Source organism: Ochlerotatus camptorhynchus, unplaced genomic scaffold (assembly GCF_037179485.1).
Source record: "Ochlerotatus camptorhynchus isolate MF236.1 unplaced genomic scaffold, CSIRO-AGI_Acam_v1.1 ptg000283l, whole genome shotgun sequence".
In the NCBI taxonomy this organism is placed as follows: Eukaryota; Metazoa; Arthropoda; class Insecta; order Diptera; family Culicidae; genus Ochlerotatus; species Ochlerotatus camptorhynchus.
In genome coordinates this window covers 127,150-147,594 of record NW_027040772.1, presented here as the reverse complement: position 1 = coordinate 147,594, position 20,445 = coordinate 127,150, and the positions used below count along the sequence as shown (strand labels likewise).

General features: G+C 35.9%; 1 protein-coding gene and 1 long non-coding RNA gene across 2 annotated transcripts; one reads left to right on the top strand and one right to left on the bottom strand.

The window, feature by feature from the left end:
- Window positions 1-4,149: 4,149 nt before the first annotated feature.
- LOC135706505 (uncharacterized) lies at window positions 4,150-13,229 on the bottom strand. Its single transcript, XM_065228119.1, has 5 exons — window positions 12,727-13,229; window positions 5,550-5,712; window positions 5,191-5,481; window positions 4,909-5,125; window positions 4,150-4,842 (listed from the first exon to the last, which is right to left on the bottom strand). Exons 1-5 carry the CDS (start codon window positions 13,092-13,094, stop codon window positions 4,622-4,624), a joined length of 1,260 nt encoding a protein of 419 aa, XP_065084191.1. The 5' UTR covers window positions 13,095-13,229; the 3' UTR covers window positions 4,150-4,621.
- LOC135706506 (uncharacterized) lies at window positions 9,920-12,806 on the top strand. Its single transcript, XR_010518177.1, has 2 exons — window positions 9,920-10,898; window positions 10,940-12,806. It is a non-coding gene; the product is annotated as an uncharacterized LOC135706506 (long non-coding RNA).
- Window positions 13,230-20,445: the final 7,216 nt, after the last annotated feature.

The following is a 20,445-nucleotide window of genomic DNA, read 5'->3' as shown; positions in this document are numbered from 1 at the left end:
AAGCAAGACCATGATGTGAAGGTGGCTTGGTTCAAATCCCGGTCCGGTCTAGGAATTGTTCGGATTGGAACATTTCTCGACATCCCTGGACATAGAACATGATTGTACTGCCACACAATTATACTAATGCAGAAATGGTACAGGCATCGAAAGCTCCCAATTAATAACTGTGGAAATGCATCTAGAACACTAAGTGGAGAGCACGTAATAAGCTAATATACTATAAGCTTGAAATGCGTAGAAGAAGAAGAAGAACAAGTATTTTTTTAAACTGAAGAAGCATATTTTTACCTGCATAAGCTCTTATTCTGCCTCCAATGTTTGTAGGGTGATATTTGATACAACATTGATTTTAGTAGTGTATGCCAATTAATTCAATCTCAATAAGAAAACTGAATTATAGACTGAACAAGACTTGTTTGATCTGCATACATATATACGATTACAATTGTACTTATTTTACGAACTAAAGTATTGGAAACAAACATATTATTGATTTTTCACGGTGAAATCATTGCTACGCTGATATATTTTGGCATACATAAGATGGCATTTAGCGCAACAGACCAAGTGGCATTCTACTCCATTCGGCGTTCTCATATTGTGTGGTTTTATATAACTTTGTTTATTCCAAATCTTACATTCATGATAATTACATCTGGATTCATTTAAACTAATCAAAGGGCTTCCCAATTCTATACGGACGTTTTGATAGACAGAACGATAAATATGCCAGATAGTTTATTAATTTTGCTTTTGTTATTTAAACGAATTCTCACCAAATAATCAAATAAATGTATCTTACACTTGTCAGTGTCAGTGTTAACACTCTGTGATAAATGATCGAGAACTCGATGATGATATTTAGAAAGGATCATTGAAAATACGAGAATATCAACAAAATTCTCTCATAGCATAGCCTGTAGACTTGAAGATATACTTCAAGTCTCCGCGTACATCGTACGGGTTAGGCAAAAGATGTGCGTCTGACTTTAAAAACTGTCGCACTAATGTCCCTTCGCTCTTTTTCAACTTCTATTCATTTTTCATACTGCCGTACACAGCAAAAAAATAATTTTGATATCACATCAAAGTGGATGCACTTCAATCGTGTCCAAAATATGGTGTAATATTACTTTCAAAAAAGGTCAAAATTATCATTAATACAGTGCATGAGCTGACATTACACTGCTTTTACTGCATTTGTTTATTTTTGTGGCCATAAAAATTACATGAGATTTTTAACATGATTGAAGTGCATCCTCTTGGATGTAATATTAAAATTTATTTTTTTCTGTGTACTCTAACGGAACTATCCACCTACCCTCGTCTAAAGATCATTCTCTAGCTAATAAATTATCACACTAAAGCTTCATGTTAGCATTTCCAACCAACTCTGCAAATCGTTAACTTCGCGTATGAAGTAACATAAAAACACTTTGAATGTTGTAAACAATGTTGTTTACAAAGATGGGCTTTTGAATATACAATATTTGCTACATTGCATGAAATGTTTCAGAACTTTACATGATTTATAATGTAAACTTATATGATATGTGAAGCTCCATTTATGTGCATCATATTGAACAGAAATTTACACTACTTTTTCGAACTGTTTATAGTTACGGTGATAGCTACGGATTCAAATCCTACTTCAGATATTCCAAGAAAGATTTAAAGGAGTAAAATAATTTGGCCTCCTACACCGTACTGTGAGGAAGAGGGAGATAACGCTGAAGGAATATCATGTCTCCAATGAGGAACTCGTGGCAAAAGGATTAAAAGTGGAGAAAGCGCCCGGTTCGGATACATCCTTATCGTGCACGCATATCAAATAACATGTATATTATATTCACACTTGTGGATTTCTTACATCTGCTGTACATGTTTCTTATAAGATATGTCTCGGTAGTACTTATAAAAGTAGAAGGGTCTGTGCCTAGGGGCACGAACGAAAGCTTGACGTAGGACCGCTAGCGGACGGAATAAATGTGAAGAGCATTTAGTTCTTTTAATTGATCAATTATCTATTATCTCAACTCTTTCCGTTTTTGAATTGTAGGCGTACCAAATTTGTAGTAATTTTTTTTCAAAGAGAAAGTTGATTAAGAGAATCAATCAAAATCACTTGCACCCCTGCTTCCAAGTTTGGTTACAAGATTACATCTCTGGAGAGCATTTTGTGTGGTCGTTGGGGGCTTGTGGTTCTGAATATGGACAAACAAGCACAGATAAATTCTATTCCAACTCTTTACTGATGTAAGCTTTTATTGAAGAGGACATCCATGGCCACTTACGCTTGGCGTGTTTAGTGTAGGTGACAGCATCACGGATCTCATTTTTCAGGAACACTTTCAGCACACCTCGTAAATCAGACCGGAGATACGTCAGACAACGCCACGGCGAGCCAGACGACGGATGGTGGTTATCTCGAAGAATTTGCGTTTGGTTCTGAATATGGCGATGAGTGTGCAAAATATTACGCAATTCCATCCTCCCTATTCGCACGTGTCCGAGGATCGGAGGTGAATGCCACTGCGACTTGTTTCGTCTACTTACTACTCTCTGACGACTGTGCTGGGGAAGCAGCATATGCATGTAGGTAATTGGGTGATTTGTTAGTTAATTCGACGCTTTTGGATAATGCTGGACATTTACCAGTTTTCCAATAGTTTCTAGTTGAAAATCAACATTTGGAAGCATTGTTATCGATGCGTAGCCATATTTTTGATCGATTGGTGATAAAATTATTGAAATTAAACCAGGGGCAGCTGAGTTATTAACGTTCAAAATCTTTCTTAATTTGTTACATGTTCCATTTTCGGTTTTCACAAAGTGTAGAAATCAAAGACGTAGTCCTACGTCAAAAGGCTGTAGCGTTCATGCAAGTTCTTCCAGAATTCATATTTTTGTGTAAAACCTTCACAAACAGCCCAGAGCATTATGGAATAAAAAGCTTTATTATAACTTTAACATTTATTAATATTTTGCTAAGGGAAGATGCATAAATGACGAAGCATTTGTAATAAGAAGCATTTGTAAAGCAAATGTAAGGACCAAAAGTTATTAATGGTTGGCGCGTAGAATAGAGCACAAAAATCATGGCTGCTATGTCATACTGCAGAATTTGCAGAATAATTAGTAACTATTTAATACGACCTTTGGCTGAAAAACGATCTTTTGCAAAGTTGTAGCTGAGAAATTTTACCATTAGAATAGCTACATAACTATTTAACTGCGCAATATAGGAAAAAAGGCAAAAAGATAATGAATACAATGTTTGGTTTTCCTATAGTAACTTCCATATAAACTACAAATGGTTTGTGCCAAGTCAGTTACTTGCCAAATGAGTTTGAATTTTGGAAGCTTGGGCTACTCATTTGGAACCGCTTGAGCACTGTCTAGCGAAAATGTCATATTTTCCATCAGTCTAGTGGCAAACCATGGAGAAAAACACTCTATAATGGGAAATGGACCAAAGTTGATGTTTCATCAAACGTTAACAAACGTTGACCTCCTACCCCTTGTAGCGTATTTTTATGCATGGCTGGTCACCCTAAAATGCTACGTCATTTATGCATCTTCCCTAATATGCATTTAAAATAAAATATTTTAAAAGCCTTCCGATGACCATCACAGATTCTGTTCATACAGTGGAATGCGAAGCGGTGTCATTTTTCCATGAATTTTAAATATAGATACTATAGAGTCCTTAGATAAGCGGAGGGACAATACGTTTTTTGGCAACCGTGTGCAAAAGTTCAAACTGAAGTGCAAAGCAAATCATTGCGTAATATTTCCATCTTCCGTTTCCCGCAAAATAAATCAATGGATATTTAGAGATTGGTAGTAAATAGCTATTTAGAGATTGTTAATTAAAACTGTGTCCTCAACGTATTAAAACTTTCCAAGTAAATAAATTAAAATTTATTGTTGAAAAACATTCATTTCCGATTTATTTCTACTCAAGAAAATTAATAATGAAAGTCAAACGGCGGAGTTCGTAAAGCGCGTTGGACCAATTTTAACTCAGAAATCATCTATACATAATTTTTTTAAGAATTTATTAAACAATATGTTATTTCAAAAATTAGGCGAGAATCCCGGATCATTGCCTTTTGCAAACAGTTATGCGATGTTTTATGCATTTAGGAAAGGGAAAAATAAAACCAATTCGTCAGTTGACGTGGAACTGCTCAGTTGCGAAATGTAAATTGTGGAATTCAGGATGGTGATTTATTGTTGAGGAAAAAGCATCAGATGTAAAGTGAACACATTCTCATTATTTAAAAAATATCATGATAATTACCATTACCAGTAGTTAACAGTTTTTTGGTTTTAATTTTATAGCAAGATATTAGAGTGCAAGTGTACAAAAAAAAAACTGATAAAATATCAGCACTTACTTACAGTTCGAAACCTTAATCTAAAAAATACTGATTAACATGTCAAGGTCCCAAAGCTATAAGTGGATGGCTGGTTTCAATATGAAGCTCATAAGACTTATGTCATTTGATGTATTAGGTATAAACGCTCGAGAACGAATATTATCATGATACTTTTGAATTGCGATTAGTTTCATTCTAGACAAATTACTAAATTGTTGATAATATCCAATTTTTTATGCCTCCAACAGTCCTTTGTGTAGCAGCGTAGGCAAATATCTCTGGATGATGGCGACATACTTTGGATGCTGGAACACTCGTTCCATCATCTCTTGCATTTTCTCCTTATCAGCAAAGTCAAGTTCAACACCTTCTTCTGGGTTGGTTTCGTTCTTCGGCATCAGCTCATCGAAAGGCAAAATCATGAAGGGCAGGAAAGTGCACGACAGGAACGTTTCTGAAAATGATTAGATTTATTTGTTTAGATTGTTGCAATATGAGACTATAAATGGGAAGCTCATACCCAAGTAACCACATTTCAACACTTCCACGTGTAAGTCGACCAGTGTTGGAATTTTTTTGAGATAGCCAAACTTGCCCAAAGCCGCGGTGAACTCATCATGGTAGAATTTGATAAGCTCGTCCCGATGATTATCTCTCGTCTCGACGGAGCATGTGTTGTACAGTGAATATATGATGTCGATTGCAGGACTACCCCAGCAACTGATCTGATAGTCAAGCTGTGAAGATTGTTCATGTACTGTTAGACAATCACAGACCTACAATTAATAAGCTGCATACTAACCAGCAGAATATCTTTTGTGACTCCATCGTCAATTTTGAACATCATATTCTTGGAATGTAGATCACCATGATTTAGCACGTTTATCAGATTTGAATCCTTCAATTTGTAAATATCCTGCAGTTTGTTCAAAATTGTACCCTTCATATTGTCTAAACGTTCGCCGAAGGTTTCGTAACCGGGCCATCCGCGACACAGCTTAGCCAGTGTAGCAATGTGTCCAATCCAAACTTCACTAAATTCGCTATTCATCAAATTTCCAAGACCCTTGTCCAACTTCGAGATGATTGGCACCTACATGGAAATTGAGATCTAGTTAAACGTGTTTTTTTTTTACGAAGGTCATTTTTACAAATTCTCACCGTATTGGAAAGGTACAGGGAGGCGGCATGCCAACGGGCCAGCTTAGCGTACACTATTTTTGCCTCATCTAGGTTCAGCTGGCTGTATTGCATCTGGTAATCGCGTTTGGTAAGATCCTCAAAAACCATCACCCACGTGGGATCCTTAGACGAGTAGAGAAGCCTGGAAGGAAGGATGAAGGTAAAATATGCAATCATCAGAGATAAAGAGAGACATTTTTTTTTTTCTTTTTTTTATAAATGCTTTATTTTTCCCTACAGCTTTGTCGCAGACGTCATGCCGGTTATAATTGACGTTTTCGTTCTATGATATATTAAAAATTTTGAAAAAAATGCAAGATTCAAAATGGTAGAATTTTAGCAGAAATGTGAATGATTGTCCATAACAAAAAAAAAATGCAAAGTTTCCTGCAAATCCGAGAAGGTTGAGTCAAATATTCAATGTTTGTTGCTCTTTGGCATGGAACTGCTCTATACAGGGTAGACAGTCACCGACTTCACATGTATGCAATCAAGCATGGGAAAATTCATTCACTCGTGCGAGCACCACATAAATAGCCATCCTCACCTGCAAACAGATTGCTGAACGAGTGTAAATTATTCCAACCAAGTGACTATGCAGATAGACTCGGAACTAAACACTTCATTCGAGCAGTTAAAATGACGTTTACTACCACTCGAACTTTGAAATAAAACATTATTTTGAGATTTTTTCTTCTAGAATCATGAGAAAAGTAGTCAACATTTGTGCGTTTCATAAAAAAATAGAAATTAGTTGGTTCAGTTTTGTGATATCGCTTGTAGAAAGTCACGCCAAAACTGCTTGACAAAGTGGTCAAGTTGACAGTAGAAGTAAAAAATAGTTATAGTAAAAAATATGAATAAATTCAAATTGATTTTATACGAGTTTAAAAAATAACACACCTCCAATTTTTTCATATTATTGAGTATAACATACGCTCTTTCAAATACCGTAAAAAACTTTTTTTTTGTTTGCCCCAACCAGAGATATTAACATTTGAAAAGACATATTTTTAGTGGAAAAACGTCAATAACTCTTGATCGGTGAAATATATTGACAAGCTTGGTGCGGCAAAAATTTGCGCCTTTTAAAGATCTAAAAGTTATTTCAAGAAACCTTTGCTGAGACTAAACTAAACTCAAGAAAATAGCTCTAAATCGGTCAAGATGGAAAAAAGTTTTTTTCAGACAAAGTTGCTTGAAATTAGCTCAGCTATAACTTTGTCCAAAAATGTATACCTTAATTTCTTCAAACAAAAAAGTTTGATTTTGTATTTTAGTGATTATAAGAACCACCCTAGAATTCATTGTCATAAAAATGAGGGCCTAACTATAAGGAACAACTTTGTAGAAAAAACTTTTAGTCTAATTTGTAATTTCAGGCTCAAAACATATCCTTCCACTTAAATCTGCATTCTGTACCACTGTGCAATGCCACCGACGCCAGGGAGGCAGCTCCCGCACCTGAACCCTGCCTATCGACCCATCATCTCATGAAACGGGGACCAACGGCTTTACTTCCCTTCCGAAGGAAGGCGCGATCAGAGATGTTATGCCTCAGAAAATCCCGGGGTCAGGCCTGCTGGGGTGAGAGGCAATCACGCTTACCACTACATCACCGGCGCCGCTAGGAGACTCCGATTGAATGCGTCAAAATTGAACGCTAACGATTTAAATAGCCGAGGGAGAATTTTTTTTGGCTCAGTGATTTAAATCAGTTTACTTGGTCACAGTAGTTTTACAGTATTTACGTGATGCTTACGTTTATGTGTTACAGTATACCACATTTCTCCATGTTAATACTAATTTAAATATGTTAATTTATGTTTAAAGCTAGAAAATAAAAAGTGACTCTTTCTGCAAAATTCTCACTCAGTTCACTCAACAGAATACAATGAGAATACGATAAAATCAATGCGCTAGCGTTTGAGTGAGTAGTTCATGCAAAATGAAACGGTTTTTCCCATGCTTGTATGCAATACTCAATGGGTAAATTAATATATATATATATACATTCTAGTATTTTTGTTTTAAAGAATGTACACATGTCAGCTTGTATTGATAGAAGAATTTGAAATTTCTTACGTTTTAGGTTTCAAGCAGTCACGGACGTAAAAATCGAGTAGGGGAATTTACGTATTCTCGGCAACCTAAGCAGCGACCTTCTTTCTATAGCCTTTTTCTCTAAGGAACGCACACATATGCAGTATTGGTTTGTTTACAATCTTTTGCTGCCAGCTGCTCTAACAATTTCAGTCGAAAGAATTGTCAAAAACTGTTTTGAAACGCTTTTACAAAGCTCCAATCTTCTCTAGTGAGAGCGAGTATTGTCGGCAGCCAGTTTTTCTTCGGCAACCGTTCCATTTGAACTGCATGTAAATCTGCTGTTCTATTATCGGCAACTCGAAATCAGCTACAATTTGTAGTGCGTGTGTTTCATTTCAAGAAAACCTTGCTAGATTGCTTTTTCTCAGTGGTAAAAATATAGTCAAATTGAAGCTGAAAGCATAAAGAATCGTTTGCATGCATTCAGCGAAGTGTTTTCGTAAGATCCAGTGAAAATAGTGTTTCAATTTGGGTTGCCGAAAATAGTCTGGCATGCCGAAGCCGTCATTTCCCCTATGTTATAAATCTCCATAAATTATTGTGTTATCTTGTAGAAGCTGAAATTTCTTCGAGTAAATGAAACATTTATTTTTCGCAACATTATAGCGATACAAAGGAATCATGCTTGGAAAATCCGTTCAATATCAGGGCTTAAACGCATCGCCAGGATTTCTAAAGCACAGACAAACAGACGCAACTCTTCATTGTGTTTCTTCGTTCACGCATTTAACGGTTGATTTGAATATTATCAGTTCCGCGAACTATTCGCCGCAGCGCTGGCATTGGATCACTTTGACGTTTTCCTACATTCTATAGAACTTTTATGCAATATTGTTTGTGAGTTAGCGAGCAAGCTTGTTTTGAGATACTATGTTTTCAAGAAAAACTTTTTCAAAGAGTTACGTCTGCAGCTAATACGTGCTGTGATTAATGTTTGTAACATTTTGCCCTTTGGGTTAAATTTCATGAAATTTTGGGTGAGATGGCCTCAGAATGTATTGTGCAAACTGCATGAGTTTCGTTGTGAAATTTCTAGTAGCTCGTGTCATAAAACGTTTCGGAGAACATTAAACTGTCGATCGGAAGCAAGTGAGTGCAAGAAATAGGCTCTTTTCATGTACCGCCAATGTAGAGTGCGCTAGCCGATTTCGAGAGGCAATGTCATCCAATCCATTTGTTTACATCATAATGACGATTTTCAAAACTACAAATTACATTTTATTGCACAACTTGCAAATTTCCATGGGGAGTGGTCTTATTTTTTGATTATCTACATATCTGAACTGATTTACAGCTGAAATAACCACACATTAAAAATCCGGAAAATCATAACCGCTGGGACAATTTTATAAATCTTAATTTTTCTTATCAAAAATATACACAAGCACCAGCCGGATCACTGCAAACCCGATAACCCGATACAGAAAACAAAATATTCCACGTGGATGATGATTTCAAGCACCTGCGGTGGATAAATTAATCAGAAAAGGTTAAAATATTTTCCTCTTCCTATGCTTCACGGTGAAAATTTCCACCCTCATCACTCTTTTGAGAGTTCCCCTATTCATCGCCAGTGGCTGAAACAATCGCTTAGTTTCTATTGGATTCGCCTATTGTGACCCGTGCGTTGAAGATCACAAGCGAGTGGTTGCTACCTTTTAACGCAAACCCTATTATTCAAAAAAAAACTGCACCTGAGAAAAAGTTTCGCGCAGAAAGCCAAGAAACGAGCAGGACTACGTTCATTTAAGCTTCAGAAAGCACCCCATCGCAATGTACCACAGAATTGGCAAATCAAAGTTGGTACTCGTGGAGAATAGAAGAACTTTGAAAGCGATGATGGTTTCAAAATTTTTCACGGGGAGGTATACGAGTGTAATCTTAAAATGCGTTTATTTTGCAAATGGAGCATTTTATTTAAATTTGGTTGCTGCTATAGTGGTAGAAAAGCTGAACTCCATGTATACACATACAAATACGAAAAGAAATTATTTTTTTCTATATCATATGTCTATTGAGTAGTCCTTAAGTTTTCTACTAACGTAGCATCAACCAGATTTAAATATAATGCTCCATTTGCAAAATAAAAGCATTTTAAAATTGCATTTGTATACCTAACCGTGTAAAATTTTGAAACCATCATCACTCTCATAGTTCTTCTTTTCTTCACGAGTGCCAACTTTGATTTGCCAATTGGACACAGACATGTTGACAAAACCACACTGCTGTATAATGGACGATGAAACATACCTTAAAGCAGACTTCAAATAAATTGCTTGAAACGCCAAGAAATTTTTGATTTGGATCAATCAAATCAATTTATGATGTTGGATCAATCAAACATAAACATCCAATGCGCATCATGCACGATCTATTCTCATGTGCATCTAGGGAGTGTCACTTCTGGCATGCAAGCGCGATCATAAGAATAAATCAGATTAGACAGAAGGATACATAAGGATATTTAGGATGTCATGCAACACATTGATAGGCAAGAATAGGAATAGAAACGGAATGAATGGAATAAAAATAAAATCTCCTGGATTTTTTTCATTCATGGGGATATGTTTGAAAAATTTGTAGATAAATTAAATGGGGATAAGGATGTGTCGTTACCCTGAGACCCTCAGACGTTCCAGTCGTTGTCCAGAGTCCAGGCAAAGTAATCTACTAAATCAACTACAACTTCAACAATGACAATAGCATCAAAACATATTTAAAGAGTCTATGCACATTATTTACGATCTATTTCCATGTGTACCAAGTGTTCTAGAATTTAGATCAGATGATCTATAAAATCAAACATGACCTGAGCAGTGTCAAAAGCTACGATACATGTCTAACGATATTCATAAAGTCTATGATCATCATTTCCAATTTATTTCCATGTATATTTATCAGATATTTTAGGTTCCTCAAACCATTCTGGATATCAATTGTGTCGATCTATGAGATCAATCACGACCTTAACTATGTATTTTGCATCGAAACATGTCCAAACATATTCGTTGTCAGCTGACAGTCAAGTCCGGTGTTGGAAAGACGTATTTTTTATATCAGCTACGGCGTCGCTTTACAATTGGATGGGTTTCTCTAAGGATGAGTGCAAAACGTGAGAACACATTGGTAGTGGATTTCAGTGTACCTCCGAAGCGACCCTGTTGTACAAAAGTTCATTTACGGGAACATGAAGTTCAACATTGCGGACGCAATAGACATTCAGTTCCATAATGTTCGGAATTGTGTTTACGTCGTGATGGTAGATGAAGCGCAGCCAAGAGCTACTATAAATCGCACAATCTACAGCACACAATGAAGTGTGACCAAAAGGAGTACAAAATTCCTGTGTACGTAGAAGATGAAGCGGTTAATGTTCGAATCCATGATCTTTCTCGTCAAACACCTAACACGGTGATTAAAGAGAACATGCAACATTGTTTTAAATACTTTATTATAGAAATTTTTAGCCGTTCACATTTTTTCTACCGAGCTCGGCTGTGCAAATCTTGGCAAAAATAAGTTTCACTGAGATCTCAGCAAAAGTGGCAATGCATGATTCATTTAAAAAATGATTCTGAGATGGTGTAACATTTATTAACAAAGACAAACTTTTCATGAAAGAAGAACAAACTTTTCATGGATTTTTGAAACTCTATATTTTCAAATGAAAAGTATGAATTTAATCACTTACTACGATTTTTAATGTCATTTTAAACATCAAGGCTTATTTTGATCATCTTTCTAAATGCAACGATTTTCAAGATATTTTGAACCCCGTCAAACTGGTTGGTTGAATCTTCAATGTGTAAAAGGCTAAATCGTTGGAAATTAAATACAATTGCTCAAAAACATAAACAATCGATGTCGCAAAACGACAAATATATGAAAAAGGTTTGTACACAGGAAAAAACGTATTTGAATTTATTTTCAAATATATTGAAAATGGTTGAATTTAGAAAGATGATCACCATGAACATTTTTGTTTAAAATGACATCAGCAATCGTTACAAGTGGTTATAATTCATACTTTACAATAAACTATGCTTTCAATAGACTTTAAAAAATCCATGAAAAGTTGATATTCTTTGAAATCTATTTACATCATCTTACACCATCCCAGAATTGTTTACAAAAGTCTCTAGTTTACTTCTATTTTAGCTAGAAAAAAAAAAACATGTTAACGTTTTTTTATTTAAATTTAGATTTAAGTTTTTTTAAACAAATTTTTAAAAAAAGGTCAATTATTTTCAACTTGTCCATAGACACGATTTCATTACAATCAATAGTTTTAAACACACGGCTCTTGATATTTTTTCCTTGATTTGTTTTCCGTGGATCTTGTTTTCCGTTCTAGTACTACTACCTATAGGGTGGGAGGCAATCACGCTTACCACTACACCACCGGCACCGCTTAACTGTTTTTGAAAATACATACGCCTTTTTAAAAATATATATGACGCTTGAGTTGAATGGTCTTAATATTTATGGAAGATTCATATTCCCAGCTATCGCAAACATAGATAATGTTATATTTAAATCGGAAAGTCTTAAATCTGGTCAATTGCGTGGAACTGCTCAATACAAATGTTTCGCGCGGCTAACACAAATAATTGTTTCATCTGCGAAACCCATTTTTACGAAATGAGCGTAAGAAAATTAACATCAAAATATTATCAGTGCCTGAATCATCCATTTATCTAATCTCTACTGCCATATACGGTGAAACTGTTTGTTCGTGTGCCATCGTAATTTTTATTGTCTTAATTATTTTAAGATAAGAGAAATAAACAGTGACGATTGGCACCATGCCTCTGAAGGTATCAATGCGACTTTACTAGCACACTAGAAATGTCGCAGTGAAACGTTCTGCGACATAGTTCCCGTCGAATCTCTCAAATGACATCAACTGAGATGAAATTGAAGGACAACACATTTCCGTCACACATAAATCATGGAAACCATACGAGCGATAGTCGGTACAACCCAAACACTCAAACAACTAGCAATTACAGCTACGTCATCTTCCGTATACGAGTAACCTTGATCTTACCTTGGTCCAAACTCTGTCCCATCTCCTGCCGATTGGAGCAGCCGTTCCATTTCCGGTATCACAGATTGGTACATGATAGTTTCGGTTTCGAAAATATCCCCATCCTTCAGAATGTCACGCTTCATACCCTCCTGTTCGGGAATCGTTTTGATGATCAGCGAAATATGCTGGTCCTTTCCGCGACTTTTGAAGCTGACAGCTGCGCGAAATATGATGCTGGCAAAATGATCTCCCGGTTTGGTACCCGGAACTATCTTACTCTCCCTCACCAACAGACCTGCATCGTTTTCCGAATGTTTGAGTACTTTTTCGAAAAAGGCACTGTCCATCCACTTTGGCGCGTGCATTTCATCTTTGTTGAACGCCATGTTAGTAGTTTAGGTATGTGCAAAGAGTTGCGGATTCCCGAACGAGAAGATTATATGTGAAACCGAAAAATGAATTGGCTAACTGGCCAAACGAGTCCCGTACGTCTATTATAGACAAACGCTGAAATTTGACTAAATCGTTTGATGCTAGCTGACAGTCATGATGTTGGTGATTTCGCACCAGCTGAGTCAGTTAGCTCTATTCAAGTGTAATTTCGTCATTCAGAGTAATGGGGTACTGTCTGCTGATTGCTGATTTTGATTCGGTAGCGGCGGGAAGCGATGACGATTACTGTCGGTGTATTTAATTTTTACACTGTCACGTGTGTATATGGATAGAAAACCCCTTATACCTGTTGGCAAATTCCTATTGGTAATTATTCATATAATATATGTCATTTAATATAAGCAGACGCCTTAAAAAAAGTTGATCATGGGTCAAAACAAATGTCCAAAAATGTACACACATACCGTTTATGCATTCTTATAGGTCCTATGTGGTTTGTCTAATGGAATGTATAGGGTTGATATTTTAGCAAAAATGTATAAGTGAAACACATGCATGAAATAATTAATTTTCGGTTCGTGCAGGCGTCCCGCTAGCCGTTATCGTTGTCACTGAAAGCGTGAAATATATCATTCCGGAGTGGCGGTGGATCCAATCCCGATCTAGTCAAAGAATTTATCGAGTTGGAGGATTGCTCGATTGCTCTGGACATAGAGGTATATGCCTACAAAGCTCTCAATGTGGAAGGGCTCAATGAATTATAAGTTGAGAACAAACGCAAAATTGCAATTAAAACTTAAAAATATGAAGAAGAAGATAGATATGTCACTCATATCCCTCTTGGTAGGGATGGAAGAGTGAATCTTATCAATTGAGATTGATTACCAAACGAAACCTTCACATGTTACGCGCAAACGTAGCTGATAACATGCGTTGTACTTGATTGCTTCGTTATCATACGGGATTGTTTCATCGTGGTACCATTTGTAGTTGAAGCTGAAGCTCTATGGCTGATTTCAAATAGAGTCGGTGGAGAAAAATTTGATATTTTGAACCACCTTATCGACCATCTTTAGAAGAATTTAAAGCTAATGAAATTCCTACTTTTTATAGAAACTTACGGATAACAGTATAGCAACTTATATGAACTGGTCAAATTTGGTAATTTGGTCAAAATTTAGTAATTTTTTTAATTTTTGACATGCAAATGAATACACAAGTAACGATTTTGGTTTTATGAGTGTTCTGTATCATAATTAAGACTTATAGCATGCTTTAAAACCTCTATAAAACTTGCAATGTTACATACATTTTCCCATACAAGCTTTAAAGTTGTCCACAAATCCAAATCATATACGAATTCGTTAAAATTTGGCATAGTTTTTGGGGACAACAATATAGATCGAAAGAGCAGTGAGAATCAGGAAAATGTTAAATTGACGTACATGCTGGTCATGCATGAACACATTCCTGGTTCTACAGGTTCTGGTCTTAGCTGCGAGAAACCGGTCGGGTCAAAAGGTTTCGGATAATTGGACTGTAATGGTTAGTTGTTAATACTCCCCAGACAAGCAGTGGGAGCTGTTTACTCTGCGGCGGGATAGAAATGAAGTTCGATTTTGACAACCGTGGCTGAGTGCTGCTCGAAAACCGGTCAATGAATAACATACTAGATAACACAGCGATTTACGAACATGGAATATTATTTTCAAACTGTCACTTTTAACTCCGGGTAAAATTTAATTCGACATATAGGACACAGCTTAATTAGAATTTTTTACGGCAACGAGCTACTCATAAACTACGTAGACAGCTTTTAAAGATTTTAAACACCCCCCCCCCCCTGCCCCTGCATAGGCAATCGTCCATACAAGTTTATATACATTTATGGAGGGTAGATACTCGCTAAACCCCCCGAATGTGCCTACGCACATCATAAACGCCCCAAAGATCGCAAATAAATTCAGGAAACCATGACCACTGCTATAGAACATGTGTGTTGTTTGGGTAGGAAGTATTTATCAATGTTGTGTTCCATTTGGTGAAGTTTCATTTAAAATATACATTTCGAAAATAAACTAAAATATTTGAAAATCCCCCTGTTGTTGATGGACCGTATTTCATGGAAGTGTTTGTCAAAATTGATTCTTTGTCTGTCAGAAATAAGAAATATCAGAATTAAAAATTACATCTGTCAAATTTAGGTGAAAATTCACCAAATGGAGCACAGCCCTAGAAGCTAAACAACTCCCGCTTCATGTCAGAGAAGTCAAGTATGTATCACAGAAAGAATTTTTACTGTTTTCCGCTACCCTTATGGAATGTGATATTGGTATCCTGAACAATAAGTCTGTTCTCGTACTTGCTTTTCGATCGGATGTGACCAATGTGGTCCAAGCACTGGGTATGGCTGTCATCTTATTTTGTAATTCTGATGTAACTTGAAGTGTCGCAGGATGAGTTTTGATCCTATTCATGAACTGGCAACATTCTCGGGGGTACCCGGAATATAGCCGGATGTAGCCAATGTGTCCTGGACAACCGATCTTGTGTTTGAATTCTGATGTAATTTGATGTGTTGCATAATGGGTTTTGGTCCTAGTCATGAACTGACTAGTTCCCCGAGGTATCCGGAGCATGGCCGGACGTGGCCAATGTGGTTCAGAGTTCTCGGTTTGGCTGTCATTGATCTTGTTTTTGAGATCTGATGTAATTTGAATTGGCGTAGCTAGCAATTTTTTTTGGAGTGGTCCTAAAGGGAGGATTATTTTATTTTGTTAAGCAATGGTTAGATAAAAACTCGTGAAAAGCTATTCAATCGTTACCATATTATACGACATAAAATCAATGTATCCTGTTATGATATTTTCCTGTTGTGTAAATTTCCACTGCAATTAATTATTAGATTAATGTGGTAAAACATTAAAGTTTACTATATTTGTTACATGACAACGCTTTACTAAGTCCATAATCGGTATATTTTTTCTTTATTCGAAGATATTGTGTCACGAAAAATTGTCCATCAATTCGATATTATAAAATTGGCTTGGTAACATTCGGCCTAATGTCCCAACAATTATTGAACATGTTACTTAGACATTCGACTGCAGTAATTAATTGAAAGTTGTATTTCGGCTTAGAAGTCTTGGAGAAAAGGGCTGATTACTGTTTTAGCATCTCAGATGTTTCGATCCAAGGGTTGCGATCTAAGTCTGAGCTCGATTTTAATCAGCTTGTGTAACTTGTGTATCTGTCCTACAAGTCGATGTTAGTTCCGAAAGGGATTTGCATTACGCCTGATATATTAGCTCCAGCACCATGCAGTGTATGTAGTGTGAGTGGGTGGAAGCGGTTGGTATCAGTCAAATCTACACACTTCACCTCTCTGTTTTGGCGACTATTGTAGTGGGTCTTGTTTGAGTCGGATGGATGTTCCCTTACGTAATATCATTGCAAAGATTTTTTTCATTAAGGAGAGTTGTTTACGAATGGTTTATCAACTTTATGCCGCGGATACACTTGTATGACAAACTATGAACATGAGCATTACATGTATAATAAATTATAAACACATCCAAAAACTTAACAAGTGTGACTATGGATACATCGATTTCGATCCTATTTGAAAAGCTGTGATAAAAAACTCTTAAACAAATTTCACGGCTGTCACATCTGACTGGTATTTTATATTTTGCATGGAATTCGCGGAAATCCTATCTAAAAATTTGGAACCATGATTATACTTATTTTTTATTTTTATTTTGGAACCAGCTATTTTTTATAGTCACATTTTTCGTTGAACTAAGCGTCACACATTATTTTTAAATATGTTAAAATCACAGACAAACATACATAATGCATTGTTCGATGAAAAATAGTTAAATACGTGTTGGATAAAAAATATGATAGAGTTATGTTTGTTTGTCTCTGGTAAAATGTTTCCAATGTTAGAAATTGAAGATTTTCTGTGAAATTACCAGTGATATAAAAAATGACACAACTGCAATAAAAAAAATATATTTTTCATAATATCTGCTGAAAATATATTTCGTACAAGGATTTAGACAACCCAAATTTGATAAGAATATCTCATAAAAAGTCACTCTAAAGTCATTTGAGGGGTTTATCCATTTCACAAATATCTATATTTTCCAATAAAATTTCAGAAATGTCCAAAAACTAAACAAAACACTCAAAATAATAAGTAATCATGCGGAACGACATCAATATCATAGACTTTTGATTTTAATACCATAAGTTTGTCAATTTTCTTTAATGTAAGAAGTAATTTCCATATTTACGTTTCATGTGAGCAATTTTTCTATGAATTATGGTATTCAATTTGAAGTTGTGTTTATTCTCATTACTTCAATGCTACATAAAAACAATATAAATCAGTAAAACTAATTGGAAACATCCATGAAGCATTGATGCCTAAATTTAGCTTCAATGAGACATCAATGCTTATGAACATTACTTCCGATGTTGGGCAAACAAAAATAACTCAGCAATTCATTAGTTATCGATGTCCTCAATGGTCTTCATTTGCAATTAATCAAAGCTAACTTTGCGAAAGATCTGTTAACTCAGCTAAACAATTGGCAACCAAAAAGCTCAAAATATTGACGGACTAACGTATAAAGTTAAATCAGAAGTTCAGAGCTAAACTTTGTCACCTTTTTGTAAATATGTCGAAATTTTGTTATCAATACACAGAGCGAAATAAATATAAGGACTGTCTATTTGCAATTCTTAAAAATTAGTTTTATTTACGCAAAACTTCTGTTTTCCAGTTTTGTGTGTTTAATGTCATCTCACATTTACTACACAGTTTCAGTGTTGACTAGTCTTTATACGCGGGATATCGACTCTTTTCATCTGCTTAGAAGGAAATATTTACAAGGACAAGCTGATTGTTTTTCCGTTCGCTGGCTCCGAAAGTTTTTAAACCAAATATTACCATTCTTATAATATAACGCTTATCAAATTAATCTATATTATGACCGAAAATTTTGTTTTTAGAATTATTAAATTTTCAGAAAACGCTGAAATCGACCACTCTTACGGAGTTTGCGCATGGAAAAATTCAGGCCCATCGTGAAAATGGACTAACAATCCGTGAGATTGCAAGAAGAATAGGAAGAAGCAAAACGATGGTGCATAATTTCGTGAAATTGGGTGAGAAATATGCAAAAGAAAAGGGCGTCTAGCCTCGGTATCAGAACGCGCAAAACGAGAAATTAAGCGTTTGGCAATCAATCGTAGGCTTTCTCAGGAAAGATTTGAATCTTTCATTATCTAAATGTTGAGTACAGCAAATTTTAAGCAGCGATAAGAATACCAAATATGGTAAAAGTATGTCCGTTCCTCGCTTATTGCTTCGACACAAAAAGCAAGATTAGAATTTGCAGAAAAATATCAGGTCTGGGAAACAAGTGAGAAAATGTGGTGTTTAGCGATGAAAAGAAATTCAACTTAGATAGACCTGATGAATCAACTAACTGTTGGCTAGATCACCTTTTCGTGGGTAGATCACCTTTTCGTGGTACGTTACGGGATGTAAGATCTACCACCGATTCCTAGTCCTGACTTCTAGGGGAACAGGTTTTTTTTCAGTAATCAAAGGAACACATCTTAGTCCTTGTTACTTTTTATGCCTTGTTGATAGTCATAAGTCCTCGGGTTGCCTGGACCGAGGATGATCTTGAAACAAGGAAAAAATGTGTTAGTTAGTATTCACCTATGTATGTGATTCCTAATCTTCTATTCGTTGTTCCCTAGTTTGAAGTGGTTAAGACTAGGGTTCTGATGCATGGTCATTATCGGTTTCATAGCTTGTTTTTGTTGTTAAGGAATCCAATTTTGACTGACAATGGGGCGCGCCTTTGGAGGGTGTTTCAATACTCCGAAGGATATAAATAGCGGAACCTTTCAGTTAGAATCGATTCCGTGCGATGAAGGCAAGAATGACAACTGTATCAAAACCGAATACTTCATCATTTCTCAATAGTGATGGAGTAAAACGACATGCACTAAACTAAGGACACGGGATATACTACAATAGATCAAATTACTGGTCGCAGTAGTGTTATGTCCCGAACAAAGGAAAAAAAAAAAAAAAAAAAAAACTGTTGGCAGGATATAAGACGCAAAAAGCCTTTGTGGGAATCAAGAAATTGTTGAGTGGGCACTCTGATGATCTGGGTAGCTTTTAGTCTTGCTGGGAAAACACCAGTGTGTTTCATTTCCACCAAAATGAATTCTGAAAAGTATGTGCAGATCATATACGAAGTTTTGATCCCATTCGCTGAAAATATTATGGATGACAATATGATATTTTAGCAGGACATCGCCGCTTGTTATTCTACACGTAACACGAAATTGTTTCTTGCTTACAGTAACATCACTATTCTCGAATGGCCAGCATGTAGCCCAGATCTAAATCCAATTGAGACTGTTTGGAGCCTACTTTCCCGAAATGTTTTCAAACAAGGGCATATGTTTGACATCCCAAGTAACAATTTTGGTTTTATGATTTAGACTTGTAGAATGCTTTAAAACTTTGATAAAACTTTCAATGTTACTTGGGATCGTTCTTCAACTCCAAACTGCTATTGTCAAAGAATGGAGCAAGTTGGACAATGATGTTCTAAAATCGTACATTACGTCAATGTCGAGACGACTGATGGAGGTCTTTAAGAACAAGGGAGGCGCAACTCATTATTAATCACTGTTAATTTCATGTAATATACTACGTTCTTGTTGAAATTTTAATTTTGTCCTTATACTTATTTCTTGTGGAAGAACTTTAATTTATTTTTAATAATTAATCTAGAGTCTACATCACAAATTAATTGAACGAGTTGAGTAGTATTTTAAGTAAATTCTAGAATATTCACCAAAAACTTGGGTTACAGAAACTATAAACGCAATGGAAGTCTTTTGAGTCTTGTCCTTATATTTATTTCGCTCAGTGTATGTGTACTATTATAAAATGTCACATGGAATTACATCTGTACCATCAACATACTCTATTTAGGCTGTGAACCAGTTGCCGAGTTTAATTTAACTCGTGGTTAAAAGTGACATTTCGAAAGTTATTTTCTATGTTCGAAAATCCCTGTGCTGTCGATCAACCGGTTTTAGAGAAGAACTTCGCCAAGGTTGTCAAAATTTAACATCTTGTCTGTCAGAAGCTGGAGGGGACGTGCTGTCAAATCAGCCTACTGATCATTATTGTATGAAACTGGTTCCAAACGTAAACAAACGTTGTAGGTTTCTTATGGCTTGTTTACGTTTGGAACCAGTAATGCGAGGTAGGCGACGATTGTTCGTATTTGACAG

Excerpts from the sequence above, each read along its gene's own strand:
- LOC135706505 (XM_065228119.1), bottom strand. The coding sequence starts at position 13,094 with ATGGCGTTCAACAAAGATGAAATGCACGCGCCAAAGTGGATGGACAGT. Across the intron at positions 5,482-5,549 it reads CCCTGTACCTTTCCAATACG|GTGCCAATCATCTCGAAGTT; the intron begins GTGAGAATTTGT and ends ATTTCCATGTAG. Across the intron at positions 5,126-5,190 it reads TCACAAAAGATATTCTGCTG|CTTGACTATCAGATCAGTTG; the intron begins GTTAGTATGCAG and ends CAATCTTCACAG.